Below are 24,619 nucleotides of genomic sequence, written 5' to 3'. Positions count from 1 at the left end.
CTCGACACTAAAGAAGTTGAACCAGTAGCCGACGGCTTGGGACTTGCAGCCGAAGGCTTAACAGGTTTCGAGGGCTTCCCCGGAGCCGACTTAGTCGGGGAGCTCTCAGGCTTTAATAAGCCACTCAATATTAACTTATTTCTGTGCTCCTGCAGGACTCTTGGGCTGAAGGCATGACAGATAGCACAAGAGTCCTGCAGGTGCAGAGGTCCCAGGCAGTAAACACAAGAAGTGTGACCGTCTGTCAGAGACATCTTCTGACAGCACGAGTCACACTTCTTGAAGCTTGAGACCTTTGTGTCCAACATTCACAATATACTTATATAACATTCACTGATTAGTTATTAGTAACATTTCAATATTTAGGATAATCTACTTATCTAAAAAATCTTTTAACTAAAGATCTTTGTATAATAACACACATAGTACTATTTGGTGCCATAATAAACTTTTTTAATCAACAACAATTTTTTAATTAATAATTTTCTTTTTCATATCTTTGTCATATATTGTAGAAGTCTTGGTAGTTGGTAATATATTGATGTAAATAAGGATTAGTTTAGCTAGCCTTGTATTTGTTTTTAAACTAAAGTTGGCTTTGAATAACCCTCATTTTAATTAATTGGATAAATAATTAGATAATTACTTACAAAATGAGTCATCTGGGTATTCAAAGGCCTATATAAGTGTCTCAGTATATTTGTGTATTTGTCTGAAGAAGTGCATGTATTTATGTGCATGAAAGCGCTTACAAGTAAAAGGATATACTTTCTACCTCGGCTGGCGTGATTTGTGACCTGTTCCTTTCTTTCTTTATTTTTTATTAAATTATTTTTTATTAAGTTTTTTGGAGCTGTTTGTTTATATGTCCTTCGACATAGCTGTGTCGAGGGAACACAAGTTGACAGGAAAAAACACAAACACACACACACAAATAACACCCAATCCAAAAATCTAAACTTAACAGGGATACAACACTCAAACAGACACAAAAATCCCTGACAGGAAAAATTAGGAAAGGGAAAGGCCTAAGGCCTAACCTAGGGAAGGGGATAAATAACCCGAAAAAAAGGGAACACTAACGGGAAAAGGGTTAAAATAAACGTTAAGGTTCACAAAACTACTAGGGTTATGAAAAATAAAAGGGATGAGACTAAAAGTCTTATTATAAGAAAAACTTACCTAGAGCTGGTAAAAGAGGCACCTTGTTAGCGAAGCGGCAAACGAGATCTGGGTAGTCTCCGCCTTGCATCATGGGATATAGGGTTACCTCGAGCTGGTAAAATTAGCTCTCGAGCTTAGCAAGTGCCGAGTCGGAGCCGAGGATCGGCTCCGAACCCATCCAGCAAGAATGAAGGCGAGATTGACAACTTAACATTAATCATTTTACACAAATACTGTACTGTCTCCAACTTTTGCCCTTTTGCCACAGTTTTGTTAGGATGTACTGGTAAGTTTGCATCTTTACTAATACAGGTCTTGGCTGTTTTCCAGTGGCTAAAGCTGGAGCATACACACAGAGTGCCATTTCAATTAAAAGTTCCTGCTGTGGAATACCAGTCCAGTTGCTTACTATTGCCTTCATAAAATGAATACAGTCTGTTCCTTCCAGTTTCTCTGGTACAGCAGCAAATCTCAGATTTTCCTTATGTGCTTTCTCCTCTAATGCCACCATTTTTTGAAACAACTCTTCTTGAACAGTGTCATATTCGGCCAGCCTTTTCTCCATTTTGACTTATGATTTTTGCAGTTTTATCAGTTAAACTGAATATCTGTTTACAGCTTCTTTTTTCCAGTCATTTGTAGTTGCATTAATCTACTCCTTCAGTGTTCCATTTATTTTAATCAGCTCTGAGCACATTTGACTTTTTTTTCCTCTAGATTATTAAAAGCCATGTCTTACACCAAAGCCTGAGCTTGAACTGCTTTTTGCTGAACAGCTATGTAATTCTTCCCACTCAGTATTTTCTCTTCACCTTTTCTAGTTGAGGTTCTTTCAGGCTCTTTTTCTTTGCTGGTATCTAGGCATTGTACTTACCAGGCAGCCACTGAATTTACTGAAAGTAACATAGTTCCTGGCCCTTGTCTTTTAGTTTCTTTTTCCACACTGGGAGAGCTGAGGTTAAGATGTTAATTTGTGTGCAGTCATCTTGAAAAAAGGTGTTCTCTGCTTTTGAGAGGGTTGAGAGAAAGTACAGTTGTGTACACTTACCATAAATGTAGATGTTCGAGTGTATTCACTGTTTCAGTCATTACATTTGGGTTATCCTGCTGGCAGGTTGCCCTCAGCCGGCCTGAATTCCAAAGTCTTGGGTCCTGTGTCGGCCGCTGTCACCCCTTCCCTGATGTCAGGGCATCAGGGGTATAAAAGAAGCAGCCGACACCATTTTCTTTAGTTTTTCTTGCCCCAGATGTCAGGTGCCCCCTAAAAGGGTAGCCAAACTTTATATATATATATATATATATATATATATATATATATAAATCAATAAATGCAGCAATATAAATTCTACCTTCATCTATAAGCAAATACACCATATAGGTTGTATAAATCAGAGAAGGAAAGATAAGATCTATAGAAAAAAGGGGGATGGCGGGTGGGTAACCTGGACTGCAACAGTGAATACACTCGAACATCTACATTTATGGTAAGTGTACACAACTGTACTATGTTCTTTGTGTTTCACTGTTGCAATCATTACATTTGCGTTGAGTCCCAAAGCTATGGTTGGGAGGCTGGAGCTAGACAGCAGTAGGAGCAGCTATGAGGCCCTGCAGAGCTGCAGTGGCAAAGCCTGCCCTGGATTTAGAGTAGAGTGGCAGATGATAATGCTTTGTAAAGGTGTGCACTGAACTCCAAGTAGCTGCCTCTAAAATGTCCCTGGTTGGTACTCCCCTGAGAAAGGCTGCTGAAGTGGCTGCAGCTCTGGTGGAATCTGGCCTAATGCCCTTAGGCACTGGCTTGCCATGGTGTAAGTAGCAGAAACGAATGCAGTGGCCTAACCACTTAGAAATAGTCTGCTTTGAGATAGCCTTTCCTTGTGATTCTGCAGCATATGCCACTAGTAATTGCTCTGTCTTCCTGAAAACTTTGGTTCTGTCCAAGTAGAATCTAAGCCGTCTGTGTACGTCCAAAGAATGTAGAATTCTCTCCCCCTTGTTCTGTGGTTTTAGGTAAAAAGTTGGCAGATGAATAGCTTGGTTTAGAGCCACACTGTTTACCACTTTAGGCATAAATGTTGGATTTGTCCTCAAGGAGACCCTGTCTGGATGAAAAATGATAAAAGGTACCACAGCCATGAGCTCCTATAGCTCTGAAACTCATCTTGCTGAAGTAATTGCTAGCAGCAGTGCTGTTTTCCAAGATAAAAACTTTATATCAGCAGTAGCAGCAGGCTCAAAAGGAGGCAGGGTGAGCTTTTTCAAGACATAGTTGAGGTCCCATGCAGGTATTGGTAACCTCCTTGGAGGCCTTACATTTTTGGCCCCTCTGAGGTACTGCTTTAATAAAGGGTGAGAAAAAAGTGGTGGCTCTATATTGTAATGAGCAGAAATGGCAGAGGCATGAATTTTAATTGATGAAAATGATAGGCCTTTGTCCAGCATCTCAGTTAAGTATTGCAAAATCTGAGGAATGTTTGTGACAGTTGTATCAGTTCCTTGTACCTGGTTCCAAGCACAGAATCTCTTTCATTTTCCAGCATAAGACTTTCTAGTACTAGGCCTTCTGGCTTCCAGAATGACATCCATCACAGCTTTACTGAGGGGTGTTTTTTGTGTGACTACATTATCCGCCATACTGCCAAGTTTAATGTCCTTGGTTGTCTGTGCAGGATCTGATTGTTTTGCTGGGTCAGTAGACTTGGTATTTGAGGTAAAGTCCAAGCTGGGTATAATGACAAGTTCCTTAGGATTGGATACCAGTACTGGCATGGCCAGTCTGGGGCAATCAGTATCATCTTTGGCTTCTCCTGTCTGATCTTTAGGCGTACCTTGGGGAGGAGAGGCAGTGGGGGAAAGGCATATACTGATAGGTTTTCCCCGCTGAAAGATAGGGCGTCCACTCTCCACGCTTGTCTGTGATAAGTCCTTGTGCAGAATCTTTTTAGTTGGTAATTGTGAGGGGAGGAAAAAAGATCTATGTCAGGGCATCCCCATTTCCTTGCTATCATGCTGAAGACTTGCGGATCCAGCTTCCACTTGTGGGGATCCATGAGGTTTCTGCTTAGTTCGTCTGCCAGAGTGTTTTCCTTTCCTGGCAGGAATTGTGCCTGCAGATGTATTTGGTAAGTCAAAGCTGTGTCCCACAAGGTCATGGCTAGCCTGCACAGGGGGTAAGAATGTGTGCCCTCCTCCTTGTTTATATACCACATGACCGTGGTGTTGTCTGTCTTTATCAGTAATTGTCCTGGATGAAGAAGGTCCTTGAAGGCGGTCAGGGCATTTTGAACAGCCAGCATCTCTTTTTGATTGATATGTAGATGCATTTGGTTTGAGGACCATGTTCCCTGAATGCATCTTCCTGCCATGTGGGCCCCCCAGGCATAATCTGATGCATCCGTTGTCAGTGTCTGCCTGGCTGGGGGTAATGTGAATGGCTGTCGCTTGATCTGGTGACAAGCCTTTGCCCACCATCAAAACACCTTTTGCAGGCAGGGGATGAGAGTAATGATTGTTTCCAGGCTGTGGCAATGTTGGGTCCAAACACTTTTTAGGTACCATTGAAGTTTCCTCATATGCAGTCTTGCACATGGAATTAGTAGGATGTAGGATGCCATGAAGCCCAAAGCCTGCAGAATGTTTCTTGCAGATAACTGGGCCTTTGTTGCCAACATTATAAAGAAGGTAGTCAGTTGTCTTTGTATGTCTGGCATCAGATAAGCCATCTGGGTAGTTGTATTTAAGCTTGCACCCAGGAATATCTCGAGAGGGTACTAGTTTTGATTTATTTTTGTTGACTGTGTATCCTAGGCATGTTAGAAGTCTTTTCACAAACGCCAGATGTTGTAGAAGAATGTCCTTGTTCTCTGCTTGAATGAGACAGTCGTTCAAGTAAGGATATAGTTGTATTCCTCTTTGTCTGCAGAATGCAATTACTGGTGCCAGGCACCTTGTAAAGACCCTGGGCGCAGTAGATAAGCCAAGGGGCAGTGTAGAGAATTGGTAATGCATTGAACCAGCCTTGAATCTGAGGTATCTTCTGCATGATTGTCTGATTGGAACATGCAGGTATGCCTCTTTTAGGTCTAAAGTCACCAGCCAAGCATTCTTGCCCAGCATGGGCAGAAGCTGCTGCAAAATCAACATTTTGAATTTTGGAATATCCAGGAATGTGTTCAGAATAGATAGGTCCAGTATCGGCCTCCAGGCCTTGTCCTTTCTGGGTACCAAGAACAATCTTGAGTAAAATCCTTGTCCCTGCTCTTGCTCTGGTACTTGTTGAATGGCCCCCATGTCCATGAGGGATGAGACTTGCTTTTGTGCCTCTGCCCATTGATGTTTTGGCAGATCTGGCCAGCCGTCTGCTCTTGGCAGAGTATGGAAATGGAACTTGTAGCCTTGTGACACTATATTTAGAACCCACTTGTCCTGGGTTATAATGTGCCAATTTTGAGTAAAAAGTGCTAATTTCCCCCCAAGAGTGCTGTCAGTAGATAAGTGCTTGGTGCAGGCAGGGGGAAGTCATTGGGACTGTTTCTTGTATGTTTGTGATTTGTCTTCTCCAACTTTGGTGGTAGAAGCACCCCATTGCTTTGACCTGTATGAACCTTGCGCCTGGGATCTGCCCCTAGGACATCTGGATCTGTCCCTTTGAGGTTTGTCTGACACAGGAAAGGACCAATTTTTTGTAGGCCAGTGTCTACTAAACCTTGGTGGCTGTACTTGTAAAAAAATCTTTAACAGTTTGCATAGATTTAGCTTTGTCCTCCATTTTCTTTAACACCTCTTCTGCCTTAACACCAAACAAAGTGTCATGCTGTAAAGGTGCATCTAATAATTTAATTTTGACATGATCAGGCAGGTTTTGTTCCTTTAACCAAGCATGCCTCCTAATTACAGAACCTGTAACTGCAGCCCTGCAGGAGGCCTCCAAAGAATCAAAACCACATTGCAAAGTATGCTTTCCAACTTGTTTAGCTGCATGCAATAAATCCTGCATTTCCTAGTTTTCTGCACATTCAGAGTTTAACAACATTTTCTGTTTAAGCAATCCCATGACATGTTGCTGATATTTGAGCATATGAAACTGACAGTTTAAGGCCCTTATAGCCAAGGTTGCAGATGTGTAGACCTTTTTTCCCCATCTATCCAGCGCCCTTGAATCTCTGCCAGAGGGGGTAGGGTTTTTTGCAGTGGAAGCCTTAACTCCTTTTGGACCCTGTGAAATCGTTTCTGGGTCTGCAGCAGGGTTTTTAAAAAGAAATTTGTGAGAGTCAGGAACCCTGTAATATCCATCAGGCTTAACAGGAGCTGGGGGTAAGGAGTCAGGGGTCAGACTAGACTCCGAAAACACATCATCTACAATGTCTAACACAGGTGGAATGGCTAGGGGCCTGTGCTGAGGCAGTAAAAGGAAATCCCTGAGCCTCTTTTTAGATTCTGAAAAATCTTGGCTCTCCCAGTAGAAATGCTCCCTCGTGGTATGCAAGGTTTCCCCAAAAGAATAGTCCTCAGGAGGAGAAGCTGAAGGTATAGATTCTTCAGCATCAGAATCCTCATAGGGGGGAAGAGAATATCCCTGATCAGAAGAGGAATCAAAAGAAATAGAAACCTGAGCTGAAGATTCATAGTCAGTCTCTTGCCTAGGCCTCTTATCAGGAGGGGGATGGGAACCCCTGATCAAGGTAATCAAGTCTTCGGCCATTTTGAGCATCTGTTTTTTGGGCATAGAGGCCTGTCCACATGGCTCTTGAGTTTGTTTCCTTGCTTTAGAAGATGCTTTAGTCTTGCCTTTGAAGCTGAAGTCATTTTAATGTAAAGATGTTTAGGTCTGAATACACCCTCAGAAGCCGGTGTCTGCTCAGTGGCTCTGGACCCATCCGAGGGATTAGCGTCCGAGGCTCCAATACCTTGAATATCCAGTGGCATAGCCGATTCCACATGGGAGTCGGTAGCGGCCTGCGACTCTAAAGTAGCGGGCATCAGGGGCTGCGAAAGCACCTCAATGAGAACCGGCGAACCAGCGAATGGCTTAGGAGAAGCTTCGTCGTCGGTTTTGGGCCTCGGTTGTTTATCTCTATCCTTTTCTTTGCGTTTTTTGTGAACCTATCCGACGACATTTCAGGATAATTAAACCGGCGTCCAAAAAAGTTTAAAGCAAAATCATACAGACGCTTAATAGTGCATTGGTTAAATCTAGCACAAAACCGACAACCAGAAATGTTGTGATCAGGGCCTAGGCAAGGAATACAGTAAGAATGAAAGTCCTTATGAGGTATTTGCTTTCCACAAGAAATACAATTATTAACTTTTTCTGACATCGGTCTGGAGCAAGAAAAAGTTTCCCCAACGGGGTACTTAGCTTTATTGAAGACTTCGGATCTGAAACTCGAACACGAAAATCTGTGGAGTTTGCTGACCGGCACTTGCAAACTGCTTCTGGCACCGCGCGGCAAGAAAGACTGAAGAAAATGGCATCGGCTGCTTCTTTTAAACCCTGATGACCTGACTTCAGGGAAGGGGCAACAGTGGCTGACACAGGACCCAAGACTTTGGAATTCAGGCCGGCTGAGGGTAACCTGCCCCCAGGATAACCCAAATGTAAGGACTGCAACAGTGAAACATGAAGAACATCTTGTTCCATAGTAACTAAAGCCAGAGGTTGGGATTGTGAAATCTAAGGAATAGCTATAGTTGTGAGTGGTGCAAAATATGCAGTAAATTTGTCGGCTACGATATTAGATATTTCCTTAGGGTCAGGGTGTGCAATACTATTGTGGACCACCTCTGAGTCTTGTTTGATATTATTTCTTAACTTCCTGACATAAAGACAGATTTGTAGTTATTTTTGGTTTTGGTGGCGATTTTAAATTCATATTCAGCCTTGAACTTCCCAATATTATTTTTTTACTAGTCTGCCTAAGTGTGTTCTTAAGGGAGGTAGAAAGAGACTGTTTATAGAAGGAAAGGAATTTATTTGCACAGGAATTCTACCATAGGAGATAGTTTTTAAATTTCTCATTATATTTGGTGTGGACAGGGATTGCCTTATCAATACAGCTATTTAAGTGGGAGTAGAAGCTAGAGACACAGGCATCAGCTTTAACAGTTGGATCCAAAAAAGAGGATTACAGCAGATTTTATATAGATTAACAAGTAGCTGAAGAAGGTTTGCTTTTGAGAAATCCCTAAACACAGAGGCATTAGAAAGTACAGTTTTGTACCTACCATAAATGTAGATGTTCGAGTGTATATACTGCTGCAGTCATCACACTTGGGTTATCCTGCCATCAGGCGGTCCTGCAGTCGGCCAAATCCCAAAGTCTTGGTCCAGCGTCGGTTGTCGTCGCTTCTTCCCTGACGTCAGTGCGACAGGGGGATAAAAGAGGCAGCCGACGCCATTTTCTTCAGTTTTTCTTGCCCCAGATGTCAGGTGCCCCCAACTAGGAAGGCAATACAAATAACTATGCAAAAATACCTTAGTAGATAAACAATAGTATTAGCTGTTAGCAAATACACCATATAGGCATACATCCAATAGACTGATGTACATGGAGTTATAACTAACACCCTGGTATGTAGAGGGGATGGTGGTAGGGTAACCTGGACTGCAGCAGTATATACACTCGAACATCTACATTTATGGTAGGTACAAAACTGTACTATGTTCATTGTGTTATACTGCTGCAGTCATCACACTTGGGTTGAATCCCAAAGCTATGGATGGGTGGCTGGTACTAAACTGGGTTAGGTGAAGCTAGGATGCCCTGCAGAACTGCACTGGCAAAACCAGCTCTGCTTTTTGAGTATAATGGAAGGTGGTAGTGCTTGGTAAAGGTGTGCACTGAACTCCAAGTAGCTGCCTTCAGAATGTCCTTGGTTGGAACCCCTGTGAGAAAGGCTGCTGAGGTTGCTGTAGCCCTGGTAGAATGGGACCTAATATTAACAGGCACTGCTTTCCCATGGTGCGAGTAGCAAAAGCGGATACAATGTGCTATCCATTTCGAGATGGTCTGTTTGGAAATGGCCTTTCTTTGTGAACCTGCAGCATAGGATACAAAGAGTTGGTCAGTTTTTTCTGAAGGTCTTTGTCTTATCCAAACAGTAACGTAGCTCTCTGTGAATGTCCAAAGAGTGAAGGAGTCTTTCTCCTTTATTCTGGGGGTTTGGATAAAAGGTGGGTAAATGAATGGTCTGATTCAAAGCCACACTGGATACTACCTTTGGCATAAAGGTAGGGTTAGTTCGTAAAGAGACTGTCCTGATGGAAAATGATGAAAGGTACCACTGCCATAAGTGCCTGTAGTTCTGAGACCCTGCGTGCTGAGGTGATAGCCAGCAACAGAGCTGTTTTCCATGACAAGTATTGTAGTTCTGCTGAGAAGGCTGGTTCGAAAGGAGGCAGTGTTAATTTTTCTAAAACGAAGTTGAGGTCCCAAGCTGGCATGGGGGTTTTCTGGGGGGGTCTTATATTCTTAGCCCCTCTGAGAAACTGCCTTTGTAAAGGGTGTGAGCATATGGGAGGATCCATATTATACTGAGCTGAAATGGCTGAAGCATGGATCTTAATGGATGAGAAAGAAAGGCCTTTGTGTAGCATCTCAGTTAAGTATTGCAGTATTTGTGGAATGTTTGGTATCCAAGGATTTTGACCTTTAGCCTGGTTCCATGCACAAAATCTTTTCCATTTGTCTGAGTACGTTTTTCTGGTGCTGGGCCTCCTGGCCTCCAAAATGACATTCAGGACGTCCTTTGAGAGAAGTGTTGATTGATAATTTAAGGTATTCTCCATGCAGCTAAATTTAAAGTCCTGAGCTGACTGTGAAGGATCTGAGAGTTTTGCTGAGTCAACAAAAGTGGGAATTGAGGTAAGATCCATGGAGGGCTGTGAGTCAAGGTCCTTAGTAATGGGTACCAGTGCTGACGTGGCCAGTCCGGAGCAATGAGGATCATTTGAGGTCTCTCTGATCTGACTTTCAGTAATACCTTGGTCAAGAGAGGTAGTGGTAGGAAGGCATAGACTGTCAATGCTGTCCAACTGAATGATAGGGCATCCACTTTCCAGGCTAGGGAATGATAAGTCCTTGTGCAAAATTTCTGTAGTTGGCAATTGTTGGGGGAGGCAAATAGATCTATGTCTGGGCGTCCCCACCTTTGAGTTATCATTGAAAATACTTGTGGGTGTAGTCTCCACTCGTGAGGATCTGCCAAATTTCTGCTTAATTCATCTGCCAATAAGTTTTCCTTTCCTGGCAGGAATTGTGCTTGCAGTTGTACTTGGAAAGTCAATGCTGTGTTCCACAAGGTCATTGCCTGTCTGCATAAAGGGTAGGAGTGTGTTCCTCTCTGTTTGTTTATGTACCACATAATTGTGGTGTTGTCTGTCCTTATTAGTAGTTGTCCTGGATGCAAGAGGTCCTTGAAGGCTGTCAGTGCATTTTGCACAGCTAGCATCTCCTTTTGGTTGATGTGTAGATGCATTTGTTTTGCGGACCATTTGCCCTGTATGCACTGTCCTGTCATGTGTGCTCCCCAGGCGTAGTCTGAAGAATCTGTTGTCATAGTTTGGTTTGCTGGAGGTAAGACAAAAGGAAGACCCTTGTTTATTTGACATGCTTGAGCCCACCATAGGAACTCTTTTTGAAGGCAGGGAATGAGAGGTATACTTGTTTCGAGGCTGTGCCTGTGTTGAGTCCATACACTTTTCAGGTACCATTGTAATTTCCTCATATGCAGCTTTGCATGTGGAATTAGTTGAATGCAGGATGCCATGAACCCCAATGCCTGCAGGATTTTCCTTGCAGTGAGCTGGGTAAAAGTTGCCATCTTTTTGAAGTATTGAGTCAGTTGTTTTTGTTTGTCTGGCGTGAGATAAGCCATCTGGGCTGTTGTATTTAAGCTGGCACCCAGGAATATTATGTCTTGTGAGGGTATTAGCTTTGACTTCTTTTTGTTTACTGTGTACCCTAGGCAACTTAGCAGCTTTGTTACAAATGCCAGATGCTGTAATAGAATGGCCTTGCTGTCCGCTTGGATCAGGCAGTCATCAAGATATGGATAAATTTGTATTCCTCGTTGTCTGCAGTATGCAATTACTGATGCCAAGCATTTCGTAAATACTCTGGGCGCAGTAGATAAGCCAAAGGGCAATGCAGAGAATTGATAATGCATTGTACCTGCCAAAAATCTGAGGTATCTTCTGCAATCTTGTCTGATAGGGACATGCAGGTATGCCTCTTTGAGGTCCAATGTTACCAGCCAAGACTCCTTGCCCAGCATGGGAAGAAGCTGCTGTAGTGTGAGCATTTTGAATTTGGGTACCTCCAGGTAAGGGTTTAGAATTGAGAGGTCTAAAATGGGTCTCCAGGCTTTGTGCTTTCTTGGTACTAGAAATAGTCTTGAGTAAAAACCTTGACCTTGCTCCTTTGTAGGTACCTTTTGAATTGCTTTCATATCCATGAGAGCTGAAATTTGCGTTTGTGCCTCTGCCCATTGGTTTGGAGGCAGATTTGGCATGCCTCTCATCCGTGGTAAAGTGTGAAAATGAAATCTGTAGCCTCAGGTAATAATATCCAGAAACCATTTGTCCTTTGTTATGATGCGCCAATTTTGTGGAAATAGAGCCAGTTTTCCTCTCAAAGGTGCTGCCAGGGCAATTTTGCTTGGCAGGCGAAGAGGGAAAGTCATTGTGTTTGTTTCCTGAAGGGTTGAGATCTTTCGTCTCCACCTCTTTGAGTTGTTGTATGCCATTGTCTAGGCCTGAAAGAACCTTGTGGCTGGCCTCTGCCCCTTGGGCGTCTGTACCTACCCCTTTGGGGTCTGTCTGATGCAGGAAAGGACCAGTTTTTTTGATGGCCAGTTTCTGCTGAAACGAGGAGGTTGTACCTTAACTGTCTGCATAGATTTTGCCTTTTCTTCCATATTCTATAAAACTTCCTCTGCTTTGACACCAAATAACACATCTTTCTGCAATGGAGCATCCAATAACTTTGCTTTGACATGTTCTGGTAAGGCTTGCTCTTTTAGCCAAGCATGTCTACGTATTACAGATCCTGTGACAGCTGCTCTACATGAGGCTTCCAATGAATCAAAACCACACTGTAAGGTATGCTTTCCCACCTGTTCTTCTGCATGCAGCAAATCCTGCATCTCTTTGAAATCAGGTTGATCTGTCTGAGGGATCATTTTCTGCTTTAACTGTGTAATCAAGTACTGCTGGTATTTTAGCATGTGGAATTGGCAGTTTAAGGCCCTCATGGCCAAAGTGGCAGACGTATACACTTTCTTCCCTCATCTTTCGAATGCTCTGGAATCTCTTTCAGAAGGTAGTGGATTCTTAGCAGTAGAGGCCTTAACTCCTTTGGGACCCTGGGAAATGGTTTCTGGGTCTGCAACAGGGCTTTTATATAGAAACTTATGAGAATCAGGAACTCGGTAGTATCTGTCTGGTTTAGCTGGTGCAGGAGGTAAGGAATCTGGGTTTAGACTAGATTCAGTGTAAACATCATCCAAAATGTCTAAAACTGGAGGAATTGCAAGGGGTCTATGCTGTGGGAGAAGAAGAAACTCACAGAGTCTTTTTTTAGAGTCAGAGTAATCTTGGCCTTCCCAGTGGAAGTGTTCCCTCATGGTGTGTAAAGTTTCCCCAAAAGAGTAGTCTTCAGGGGGGGAGACAGAGGGAATGGACTCTTCAGCATCTGAGTCTTCATAAGGAGGGAAGGAATAATCCTGGTCCTCAGAGTTAGCTGAGGAAATGGATGCTTGGTCAGAGGAAGGATAATCTTCCTCAGTCTAGGCCTTTTTTCAGGAGGGGGTTGTGAACCCCTGATAAGGGTAATTAAATCCTCAGCCATCTTAAGCATCTGTTTTTTAGGCACAGGGGCCTGTGGGGGGGACTGTGGACCCAGTTTCCTAACTTTTAAGGGGGCTTTAAGTTTAGCATAAGACTTAATAGAGATAGTTGTCAGTTTGAATACACCTTCAGAAACCGAAGGCCTGTCCAAAATCTCCGGATCACCGTCAGGGTTGGCGTCCGAGGGGTGAGATGGAACCAGCTCCTGAGGCCCAGCTGATTCGGTCTGGGAGGCCGTCAGAATTTCTAAATTTGCGGTAGTCAGGGGCTGCGTAGATGCCTCGCTGAAAACCGGAGAACCGGTGGCAGGCCTTGCTGAGGCCTCGGCATCTGGTCTTGGCCTTGGTTACCTGTCCTTATCCTTGCATTTTTTAATCATTGCTGATGTCGGTTGCTCCGACGACATGCTATAATTACATTTTTTGCCAAAATAATGGGCGAAATCTGCCCGACGCTTGATTGTACGTTTGTTGAACCAAGCACAAAACAGACAACCAGAGACGTCATGGTCTGGGCCTAGGCAAGGAATACAATAAGAATGAAAATCCTTATGAGGTATTTGCTTCCCACAAGAAATGCAATTATTAACTTTGTCTGACATCAGTCTGAGGCAAGAAAAGTTTCCCCAATGGGGTACTTAGCTTTAGAGAAGACTTTGGGCTGAAATTCGATTCGAAAATCTCAGGAGCAAGCCGACCGGCACTTGCGAACTGCTTCTGCTTCGGGCACTGCACGGCAAGAATGAGAGAAGAAAATGGCGTCGGCTGCCTCTTTTATCCCCCTGTCGCACTGACGCCAGGGAAGAAGCGACGACAACCGACGCCGGACCAAGACTTTGGGATTCGGCCAACTGCAGGACCGCCTGACGGCAGGATAACCCAAGTGTGATGACTGCAGCAGTATAACACGATGAACATCAGGAAGTGCCACCAGTTTTAAAGGAAAAGAACACTAATTTATAGTCTCATTTACAAAAGCAGGATGATACATATGAAAATGTGCAAGAAGGATTTTGGGGCCTCCAGTAGAATAGTTAAGTACTGAAAAAGAGTTATCATTTATATTGTCAAGGAAGTGTTCGGCAAGCCAGCCCACTGGGTGTATAGATCAGCCGGTTTATTGATGGAAAGTGGAAGTCTCCCAGTAGAAAGGTTATGAGCTTAAAGCTAAGTTGTTAATACAGCTATCATAGTCAGAAGGGGGATGTACAGGGTGTTCTATAATTAGTTATGAAGTGGTTATTAGTCTTGTTTAAGGAGATTTGGATATCTAGGCATTTAAATATGGTGTCCTGAGGAACCTGTTGTGATTTAATGACATCTCTGAGAAACACTGACACTCCCCCCTATAATCGCCAGTAGGCCTGAAGATGTGATAGGCACTATACCCATGAATACAGGGAGTGATTTTGCTGCTCAGAAACCAGTTTTTGTAACTGGACATTCATTAATGTGTTCAAGTTGCAGGAAAGCCTTTTTTTGTTTATACTCCTGACACTGAGAGCCACATTAGTGTGTTTCCAAAAGACACTGAGCCAAGCAAAGGCTTTAGCCAAAATGCAACAGCCTTGATAAGAGAGGTACAGACCATCCATGGCAAATTAGGAAGGCTGGTTAGCCATCTCATCCCAGGCTGCTCATACTAGACCCAGCTAGACTGACAACAGCTATATAGCCAATTACCTTCTGTTTGAATATTGGCATCATTCTGGAGATGGCAAAATGCCACTCAAGGCCTGTGTATTTGCTGTCTCAGACACAAGTATACGAAGTTCAAATAAATCTGCCTGTATGTCCCTCTAAGTAGCGCTCTTAAGGTCAATCATTCCCATATAGACCACTATCAGATTAAAACCATATTTGTCAGGATGGAGGGATCGAAAAGCCCTTGTTACATCCTTGATCCTGGCTCCAGAAAGACAGCTGTTACTCTACTTCTCTTCACTATTAGGTTCAATTTCTTCTCCTAAAAATAAGTTACTTGTTTATTTTAAGACTCACTAATTCATGTTCTAAAAAAAATCAACATGACAATGTTTTTATCAAAATCACTTACCAAAGGAATCATCTGTCAGATCTTCACCCATCTCTGCAGTGGCAACAACTGCCCCAAGTCCCTTCTCTCCTTTCATCGCCTTAAGGATTACAAAATTCACATAAATTAGTATATCAGCTACAAAAACTATGCACAGTAGATAGTACTGATAAGCAAACAAAACAAGTTTATGCAGATGCACTATCAAAACAAACACAAAAATGTAAATTTAAAGGAACTCAAATGGAAAAATACAGTTGAATTAAAGTTATGTGCTTACCACAACACAAGATTGGTAGGACTGAATTCCTCAACTATAACTCATAGGAGTAAGGGGGGGGGGGTTCAAAAGGATGTGATTTGATTGTGGTTGCAAGCTGTGGTTTCCTTTTTTCTTTTTCCAAGTTTGCTCTGCCGCCATCAAGCCTCTTCCTAATGAACTTGAGTCCATTTGTCCCCTCCTAGTGGTAGATCCTACAAATCACACGAATAAGAGCTGTCAGGAGCGACCATCATTTAAAAAGTCATGAGGACTACTTGTGCTCCTTGTTGACATCCCAGCCAAAAGGACATTTATGATGGCCCCAATCCCACTTCTGGGTGGAAGGGTGAAGACTCTTATAGAAGACTCTTATCCTCTTGTAGAAGCCCACAATGCCTTGCCCATCTGGGTGCACACTTCTGCAAACTCATGACAAAATCTACTACTGATAGGTAGGTTGGTGAGCTTGTTCTACTGGAAGGATCAGCTTATCCCATTTACTCTTGCCCTGTTCCCCTCCCAGATAAAATCCTTCAACTCTTTATTAATTGCAATCCACAACTTCTCTGGTTGATAAAAATATGCCACACATGTATAAAACTAAATTGAGTAAAATGTTTTCAGTTTGTATCGTTATCCATATCCGTAAAACAAAAATTCCAATTTCTCAGTTTTTGTATTTTTTTGTTTAGTCTCTTCTAACACATCCTTAGTTGCCATAACAGAATCCTTTTTAATCTGTACACCTAAGTACTTAATTTTATCATGTCCCCATAAATGAAATACTTTGTGTGTAGGTAGATAGTTTACAGCTATTGAATTTGTCTTTATTATTAATTTTGTATCCTGAAAAGACTTGAAACTGTCTCAGAATTTTACACAAAACTGAAAATTAATTTTCTGTTTTTTTTTATCAGGTATAAAATAATATCATCTGCAAATAAAGCCAGCTTTTCTTGACTTACCATACCGACTATAACCTTGAATATCTGAGTCTTTTATTTTCTTTGCCAGTGGTTCAAAATATAACTCGTATAACAAACGGAAAGAGGACACCCCTACTTGGTTCCTCTGCTCAATCAGAAATTATCAGAGAGGACCCCCACCACGTTAATTTTCACCTCTGATCCCTCATATATCCTCCTAATCAATCTTATAATTTTATCAAGGAATTCAGATACTTCCATTGCCCTTCTCATAAAATCCCAGATTACTCTGTCAAATGCCTTCTCTGCATCAAGACCCCCCACCCCCCACCCCTGGACACAAGTTTAGTTTCAGGATTTTATAATTATTTTCACCCAATGTAAGGGGAGGTGACTTTAACAATTACATCAAGAGGATGGAACTTAAATGGATTATTTCTTTCCAGGCATACAGATAGCCCGGACTGAATTTGTGGCCTACCCCTTAAACTTGTCTTGAAGGTGAGGTGGCAGTTTAAATTGGTGGGTTTTGTCTCATTGGTCATTTCCATTGTTTTTCATTTTAATTGGTTAATTTTTACTATATATGTTTAAATGAGTTTCTGGATTTATTTTGGTCTGAAGAAGCGGCAATCCCATGAAAGCACTAACCATTTACTAAAGAAGATCATCTTTTTAACTTATTTTGTTTTTGCCTTTGATGTGGTGACTGTGGTGGCTGACCTACATTTTTGTTTTTTAGTGATAGTTTAGTGTTAAGACCTGCTGGCTCTAACCAAATCCTTACATTTTCCAGATTAAACAGCTGGGCTCTTAGTTTTAAACCTGGAGAAAAAAACATTTATGAAATCTTGGGACCTGGGTCTCCAAAATGATCTTGGCTAATAAGCTCTAACTTTGTTAAACTCACCACAGTCTGTATCTGGAATGCCCATATACAGACAACTGGGTTTCTGTATAAGATATTTTGCTAATGTTTGAGCATGGCTGGCCTGATGCCTGTCTTCCTGACTGGCAGTCCTTACAAATGTTACTAGGTATGCGTCAAGGTCATCATCCCAGCTGAGATGATGAATCAGACACAAATTTTGAAGTCTGCAAATGCTTAGTGCTCCTCTTCATATTTTGATATTTAAATTCTTGTGATTTTAATCTCTTCTGATCTTTTTCACTTTTGATCCTCTCTAGCCCTTATTTTTCTACACCTTCCTTCTTAGTTCTTTTCCTTTTGTTGGCATCACGTAGTTCCTGCTGTCACTGCTGTTATCTTCTTTCTTAAAAAAGGGTTAGCTAGATTTATACTGATACTATTTTTCGATATTGCTTTTGAATGGTTATTTTTTGTGTAGTTTGGCTTTTGCACTAGTGATTGTTGTAGAACTTTTTCGTGTGTGTGTGTGTGTGTGTGTGTGTGTGTGTGTGTGTGTGTGTGCGCATGTGTGTCCTGCTTAACACTTTGGAGAAAGAGAAGGAAAAGAGTTTAAATAAGTGCCAGAAATGTGGCCATAAAATCCTACCGAAGACACCCACAAGTTATGTATGTTGTGCTTGGAAGTGGACTGCCTTATTTGTAAGGCCTTTAGGCCCTGAGTTCTTTCTGATAGGAAAAAAAAACTAATACTCAACTAATCAGCATTATGATAAGTATGTAACTAACCATTTTTAGATGCTCATTGCCTCCACCAGTTGTTGAAAATTCAGGCAGCAGACACACCAAGGCTCTTATTAATAAGGTAATTTTAATTAAACAAACCAGTTTAGCAGACTCCACCAAACAGGAATGAAAATAAGTAGTGACAGGTGGATAAAGAAAACACTTCAGTCAGTAGAACAGTTTCTGAAACAAAATGATACTCCAGTTTAACAACCTCTGATGTGTTGATGAATGCTAAGGTAAGTCTTTTAGTTAAGTTAAAGTTTCTGTTCACTAGGGCTCATAGTAGCAAAACAGAACAGTATTTAATTAGTGCCTTCCAGTCAAAATTAGCAAAGTCTAGGCACATAAACAATGTCTCTATAAATGGTGTCTTGTTGTATGAATAAGCACAGGGTATGTTGGCACACAAATAAAAATCTTTTAAAGCAGCATCCTTCTGGTGAAGTAAACCCACTGTCTCTGGCTGACAGTAAAAGTGAGATCCCAACCACCAGAACTTCCTCTGGCAGTAAGAACACTCCAGATTGGGATTCTTGTCGTGGAGTTGACTACTCCAGCCTAGATACATCTCTTTCTTTCAGAAAACCCACCAGACTCTTCTGGATTCTCAAGCAGGTAACTTTTACCATGATGTAAATTTACTTGTCCTATAAAAGTGCTGGTATCCAGTTGCCTGTCATTAAATGTGATCCCATTAATTCCCTTAAAAGGGACCAGCTAGCAATCCCTACTTCTATTTTCCATTATTCAGACTAATTTCTTCCTTCTGGTACTCCATTTAACCTACTTCTGCTGTAACCAGAGACCCTGCCTTTGCCTACCTGTACCTTCTAATAGGCATTTCCAAGCGGAACCATCATGCTATGTTATAGTATGTAAGCAGCACTTTATCTCTTCTACATCATCTATGATGGTCTGAAGTAATATGGAATCCCTGTCAAAAAGTTCCCCTTAAAACATGTAGAAAAACCTGTATCTCCAATTTAATTAAGTTATGGAAAAGTCTGCTTTTCTCTTATTACAGGCTCCTTCTCCCACTGCACATTAGCTGCTTATTCTGGGCTCAATAGAGTGTTTGCAGTAATACTTGAGTCCTCTTTAATGAGGCCATCAACATTGTGGCAAGGCTGACACTCGATGTATTCAACTTCAGGTATGAGAAATTTGTGCAGTCTATCTCTAGTGCCAACAGAAATATTCTGTCCTCTCTACTTTACCAATATTTTGATAGAGACTGCTTATGAGGCCAAGATATCAAAACTTTTCTCACTGTTGCCTACATTTTTGGCGTTAACTCTAAAAAGACTGGCATCAGTAGTTACACTCCTGGCCTTGATGCCTTAACCCTTATTGACTACCAAGACATCAATGTCAAGATTGATGTTGATGACCTCAGTGCCACAGCGGTCAACCTGGACATTGACATTGTTTTCGATCATTATGGTTTTAAAGCTCTTGACAATAATGCTGGTTCTTTTATCTGTTCTTTTCTTCAGGTCTTCAGCACTAATGTCAGCTACCATTTTCTCAGCACCATTGTCAGGACTTAGCTGGAGAGTCTGACTGGAGTCACTTTGGGGTCACCGTTGTTTTCAGCATAGATATCAATTTCAGTCCAATACATTTCTTGCTATGCTCCCCACACACACACACACAGACACACACAATTTAGTTCTGTGTTGATGCTAGCTTTATCTTTGGCTTTACATTTTACTTTTATTGAGTTTCTGTCCCCAGAGTTTCTCATACTAGCAGAAGATCCAAAACCCCACAGTAGTTTCCCCAGACCAATTTATCTCCAGAGAAAAAATATTTCTCATTTGATTCACCTCCATTTAAGTTAAAAGGAAGGTGATATACTAGAGAAAGTACATCAATTCCCCCATGGTGTCCCTGCAGCCACTTTGGATTTTGAGAAGAGCAGTCATTTCTCTGCATTCCCCTCAATAACCTATGATATGATGGAGGTCCTGAAGATAATGTATCAGAAAGGAGGTTGCAAAAAAAAAAAAAAAACTTTTGGACTTCCCAAAAGCCTTACCAGGTGGGCCCTTCATTGGCAGATATGTTCTCTAGTAATAATATCAGGGTTACCTTAACTGTGGGCCATGCCCTTCATCCTCCCAAAGATTGGAGCTTTTGATTGGAGACTCAAACTGGATATTTTAGTGTCAGTAGCTACTCTCAAAAAGGCTCAAGCACTCCAGTGCTCTGTGGTCCACCCACCATGAGTCCAGGCAGGCTGACCACTAGAGGTTGTGTATATATGCATCTTCTACCCTTTCTGTGAAGGGGATTGTTTGTTTGGCACACATGGAATTTTCATAAGAAGTGTCTGATAAAATGCTGTAAACCACAGAAAAATTGCCAGATAGATACATAAAAGAGAAAAACTGACTCCCACTCTGTAATGGTATTTTCCTTGGCTAACCTTATAATATACTTAGCTTGAGTGCCACAAAAAGTTCTTCAAGGGCCACGGGATACAGTGTAATTGCTCACTGGCATATGCAGATAGTTAGCCAACTTTTATAAGGACACCAAACAGCCTTCACGAATTGTTTATTCAAAGGATGAGTTTTGTTTGTGCTTGATGTGAAAGCAGACATGGAGAATATGGAGAAGCATACCAAGACTCTCAACAGTTTCAGAGGAAATTTCTGTCTCCTTAAAGGACATTTTCAAAAACATAGAAGGGCCCTCACTGGATGCATTTCAAGCTTGGACAACAGTCTGGATGGGACCTTAATAACCAGGACAACTTCCAGAAATGTCACAGGCTCTGTTGCAGGGATTGTCAGCAGTTGTTAGTCAGCAGCACTAATTTGACCTTATCAATCAGACTGCTCTTCTTTGGAGACATTTGGAGGGCACTTGTCCCTCTACCTGTCTATGTGGAAAGTGATCACTACTAACAGATATGTGAGCACAGTTCTATCTAAAGGCTACAGAATGCCTGTTATTACTCTCCCAGTGTTTCAATCTCCCTTCACTGATGGATGCCCCAGCCATTCAGAAGAAAGTAGAAAGTACAGTTTTGTACCTACCATAAATGTAGATGTTTGAGTGTACACCCTGCTGCAGTCATCACACTTGGGTTATCCTGTCGTCAGGCGGTCCCGCAGTTGGCCGGAATTCCAAAGTCTTGGTCCGGCGTTGGTTGCAGTCGCTTCTTCCCTGATGTCAGTGTGCCAGGGGTATATATATATTGCATCTGACGCCATTTTCTTCAGTTTTTCTTGCCCCAGATGTCAGGTGTCCCCAAAAAGGTGGTCAGTAATTAGTACCAAATTAAGTAATATTTGCACAAACACAAAATCCCTCCAGCTATAAGCAAATACATCAGGAAGGTACTGTAGAGATGTAGCCAGTTAGATCAGAGGGGATGGAGGGAGGGTAACCTGGACTGCAGCAGGGTGTACACTCGAACATGTACATTTATGGTAGGTACAAAACTGTACTATGTTCATCGTGTTACCCTGCTGCAGTCATCACACTTGGGTAGAATCCCAAAGCTAAGGATGAGTGGAGGAGTTATAGAGGGTTAGAGGAGACTAGAAGGCCCTGCAGAACTGCAGTGGCGAAGCCAGCTCTAGTCTTAAGAGTAGAGTGGTAAGTGATAGTGTTTGGTAAAGGTGTGTACTGAACTCCAAGTTGCAGCTTCCAAAATCTCCTTGGTTGGAACCCCCCTGAGGAAAGCTGTAGATGTAGCTGTTTCCCTGGTAGAGTGGGACCTAATGATAGTAGGAACTGGTTTTCCATGATGGGTATAACAAAAACGAATGCAATGTCCTATCCATTTGGAAATGGTTTGTTTTGAAATAGCCTTCCCTTGTGAAGCTGTAGCATAGGATACAAAGAGCTGGTCAGATTTTCTGAAAGCCTTAGTTTTATCCAAGTAGTAACGAAGTTGCCTGTGAATGTCCAAGGAATGCAGGAGTCTTTCTCCTTTGTTCTGTGGATTTGGGAAGAAGGTGGGTAAGTGGATGGTTTGATTTAAAGCCACACTGGAAACCACCTTAGGCATGAAGGAATGATTAGTTCGTAGAGAAAATCTGTCTTGATGGAAAATGAGGAAAGGTTCCACTGCCATTAGTGCCTGCAACTCTGAGACTCTTCCAGCTGAAGTTATTGCTAGCAGCAGGGCAGTCTTCCATGATAGGAACTGTAGATCTGCAGAGAAAGCGGGTTCAAAGGGAGGTAGCGTAAGTTTTTCTAGAAAAAAATTGAGGTCCCATGTTGGTGTAGGTGCTCTCCTGGGGGGCCTAATGTTTTTTGCCCCTCTGAGGAACTGCCTTAGAAGTGGATGCGAAAATAAGGGTGGATCCGTATTGTAGTGGGCTAAAATAGCTGATGCATGGATTTTAATGGAAGAAAAAGAAAGTCCTTTGTGTAACATCTCAGTTAAATACTGTAGAATCTGAGGCATGTGAGGCTGAAGTGTGTTTTGGCCTTTAGCTTGGTTCCAGGCACAAAACCTTTTCCATTTGTCTGAGTAGGCCTTCCTGGTGCTGGGCCTCCTAGCTTCCAGAATAACATCCATAACTGCTTGGGAAAGAGGAGCTGGCTGGATGCTTAGGTGATTTGCCATGCAGCCAGATTTAAGGTTTTGAGTTGGCTGTGAAGAATCTGATTGTTTTGCTGTGTGAGCAAATGGGCAATTTGTGGTAAAATCCAAGGTGGGCCCTGGGCCATATTCCTCAATAGTGGGTACCAGTGCTGGCGTGGCCATTCTGGGGCTATGAGTATCAGTCGTGGTCTCTCCTTTCTGACTTTCAGAAGCACCTTTGTGAGGAGAGGCAATGGAGGGAAGGCATATACTGTCAGGTTTTTCCAATTGAATGAGAGTGCGTCCACTTTCCAAGCTTGATGGTGAAGTGTCCTTGTACAAAATTTTGTTAGTTGATAGTTTTGAGGACTGGCAAACAGGTCTATGTCTGGAAGGCCCCATTTTTGAGTTATCATTGCAAATACTTGCGGATCCAGTTTCCACTCGTGGGGATCCATGATGTTTCTGCTGAGGTCGTCTGCCAATGTGTTCTTTTTTCCTGGCAGGAATTGAGCTTGTAACTGAACTTGGTAAGCCAGAGCTGTGTTCCACAAGGTCATTGCTTGCCTGCATAGAGGGTAGGAGTGTGTACCCCTCTGTTTGTTTATGTACCACATTACTGTGGTGTTGTCCATCCTTATTGTAAGTTGTCCTGGATGTAATAGATTCTTGAAGGCTGTCAGAGCATTCTGTACAGCTAGCATCTCTTTTTGATTGATGTGCAGATTCCTTTGATCTGCAGTCCATACGCCTTGAACGCACTGTCCTGCCATATGTGCCCCCCAGGCATAGTCCGATGCATCTGTTGTCATAGTTTGCCTGGCTGGGGGCAAGGTGAAAGGCTGACCCTTGTTGAGGTGACATGCCTGTGACCACCATAGAAACTCCTGCTGAAGGAGGGAATGAGAGGTATCATTGTTTCCAAGCTGTGGCTGTGTTGAGTCCATACGCTTTTTAGGTACCATTGTAATTTCCTCATATGCAGCTTTGCAAATGGTATTAGTAGTATGCAAGATGCCATGAAGCTCAAGGCCTGCAGAATTTTTCTTGCAGATAGTTGGGTCTTTGTTGCCATTGTTTTGAAATATTGAGTCAGTTGTAGTTGTTTGTCTGGCGTCAGATAAGCCTTCTGGGCCGTTGTATTCAAGCTGGCACCCAGGAATGCCATATTTTGTGAGGATACTAGTTTTGATTTCTTTTTGTTTACTGTGTACCCCAGGCAACTTAGAAGATGTTTTACAAAAGCCAGATGTTGTAAGAGGATGTCCTTGCGTGCTGCTTGGATGAGGCAGTCGTCCAGGTATGGGTATATTTGAGTTCCTCTTTGTCTGCAGTATGCAATTACTGGTGCCAGGCATTTTGTGAAGACCCTGGGCGCAGTAGATAAGCCAAAGGGCAGTGCAGAGAATTGGTAATGGGTTGAACCTGCAATGAAATGGAGGTATCTTCTGCAACTTTGTCTGATAGGGACATGCAGGTATGCCTCCTTGAGGTCCAACGTTACTAGCAATGCTTTCTTGCCCAACATGGGAAGAAGCTGCTGTAGTGTTAGCATCTTGAATTTGGGTACTTGTATGAAGGTGTTTAGAATTGAAAGGTCCAGAATTGGTCTCCAGGCATTGTCCTTTCTGGGAACTAGAAAGAGTCTTGAGTAAAATCCTTGGCCTTGCTCTCGAGTAGGTACCAGTTGAATGGCTCTCATGTCCATGAGAGCTGTAATTTGTTTTTGTGCCTCTGCCCATTGATTTTGTGGCAGGTTTGGCATTCCTCTTTTCATTGGCAAGGTGTGAAAATGGAATCTGTATCCTTGTGAAATTATGTCTAGGACCCATTTGTCCTTTGTGACAATGTGCCAGTTGTCTGTAAAAAGTGTGAGTTTTCCTCCCAAGGGGCTGCCAAGAGAGTGTTGCTTGGCCAGATGAGGTGCAAGTCATTGAGTTTGCCTTCTGGTAGTTTGGGACCTGTCTTCTCCTCCCTTCTGTGTTGCAGTGCCCCATTGGCGAGGTTTGTACTGGGCTTGTGGTTGCCCTCTGCCTCTTGGACGTCTGTATTTACCCCTCTGTGGTCTGTCAGTAGCTGGAAAGGACCAATTTTTTGTTGGCCAATTTCTGCTGAAGCGAGGGGGCTGTACCTGTATGAAATCTTTGACTGTCTGCATAGATTTTGCCTTATCCTCCAT

The 24,619-nt window shown here is 42.4% G+C and overlaps 1 protein-coding gene across 2 annotated transcripts in view; it reads right to left on the bottom strand.

Moving 5' to 3' along the window:
* The window catches only part of NFYB (nuclear transcription factor Y subunit beta), a 534,217-nt gene that overhangs the window by 118,828 nt on the left and 390,770 nt on the right, over nucleotides 1-24,619 (bottom strand). For both annotated transcript variants that reach the window (XM_044087836.1, XM_044087835.1), the window contains exon 5: nucleotides 15,068-15,146. In XM_044087836.1, coding sequence (XP_043943771.1) covers nucleotides 15,068-15,146 — 79 coding nt within the window. The remainder of the gene's footprint in view (nucleotides 1-15,067; nucleotides 15,147-24,619) is intronic.

Source organism: Protopterus annectens, chromosome 11.part0 (genome assembly GCF_019279795.1).
Source record: "Protopterus annectens isolate FY-2018-M chromosome 11.part0, PAN1.0, whole genome shotgun sequence".
Classification (NCBI taxonomy): Eukaryota; Metazoa; Chordata; order Ceratodontiformes; family Protopteridae; genus Protopterus; species Protopterus annectens.
Note: the sequence above shows the minus strand (reverse complement) of the source record. Positions and strands in the feature narration are given on the sequence as shown.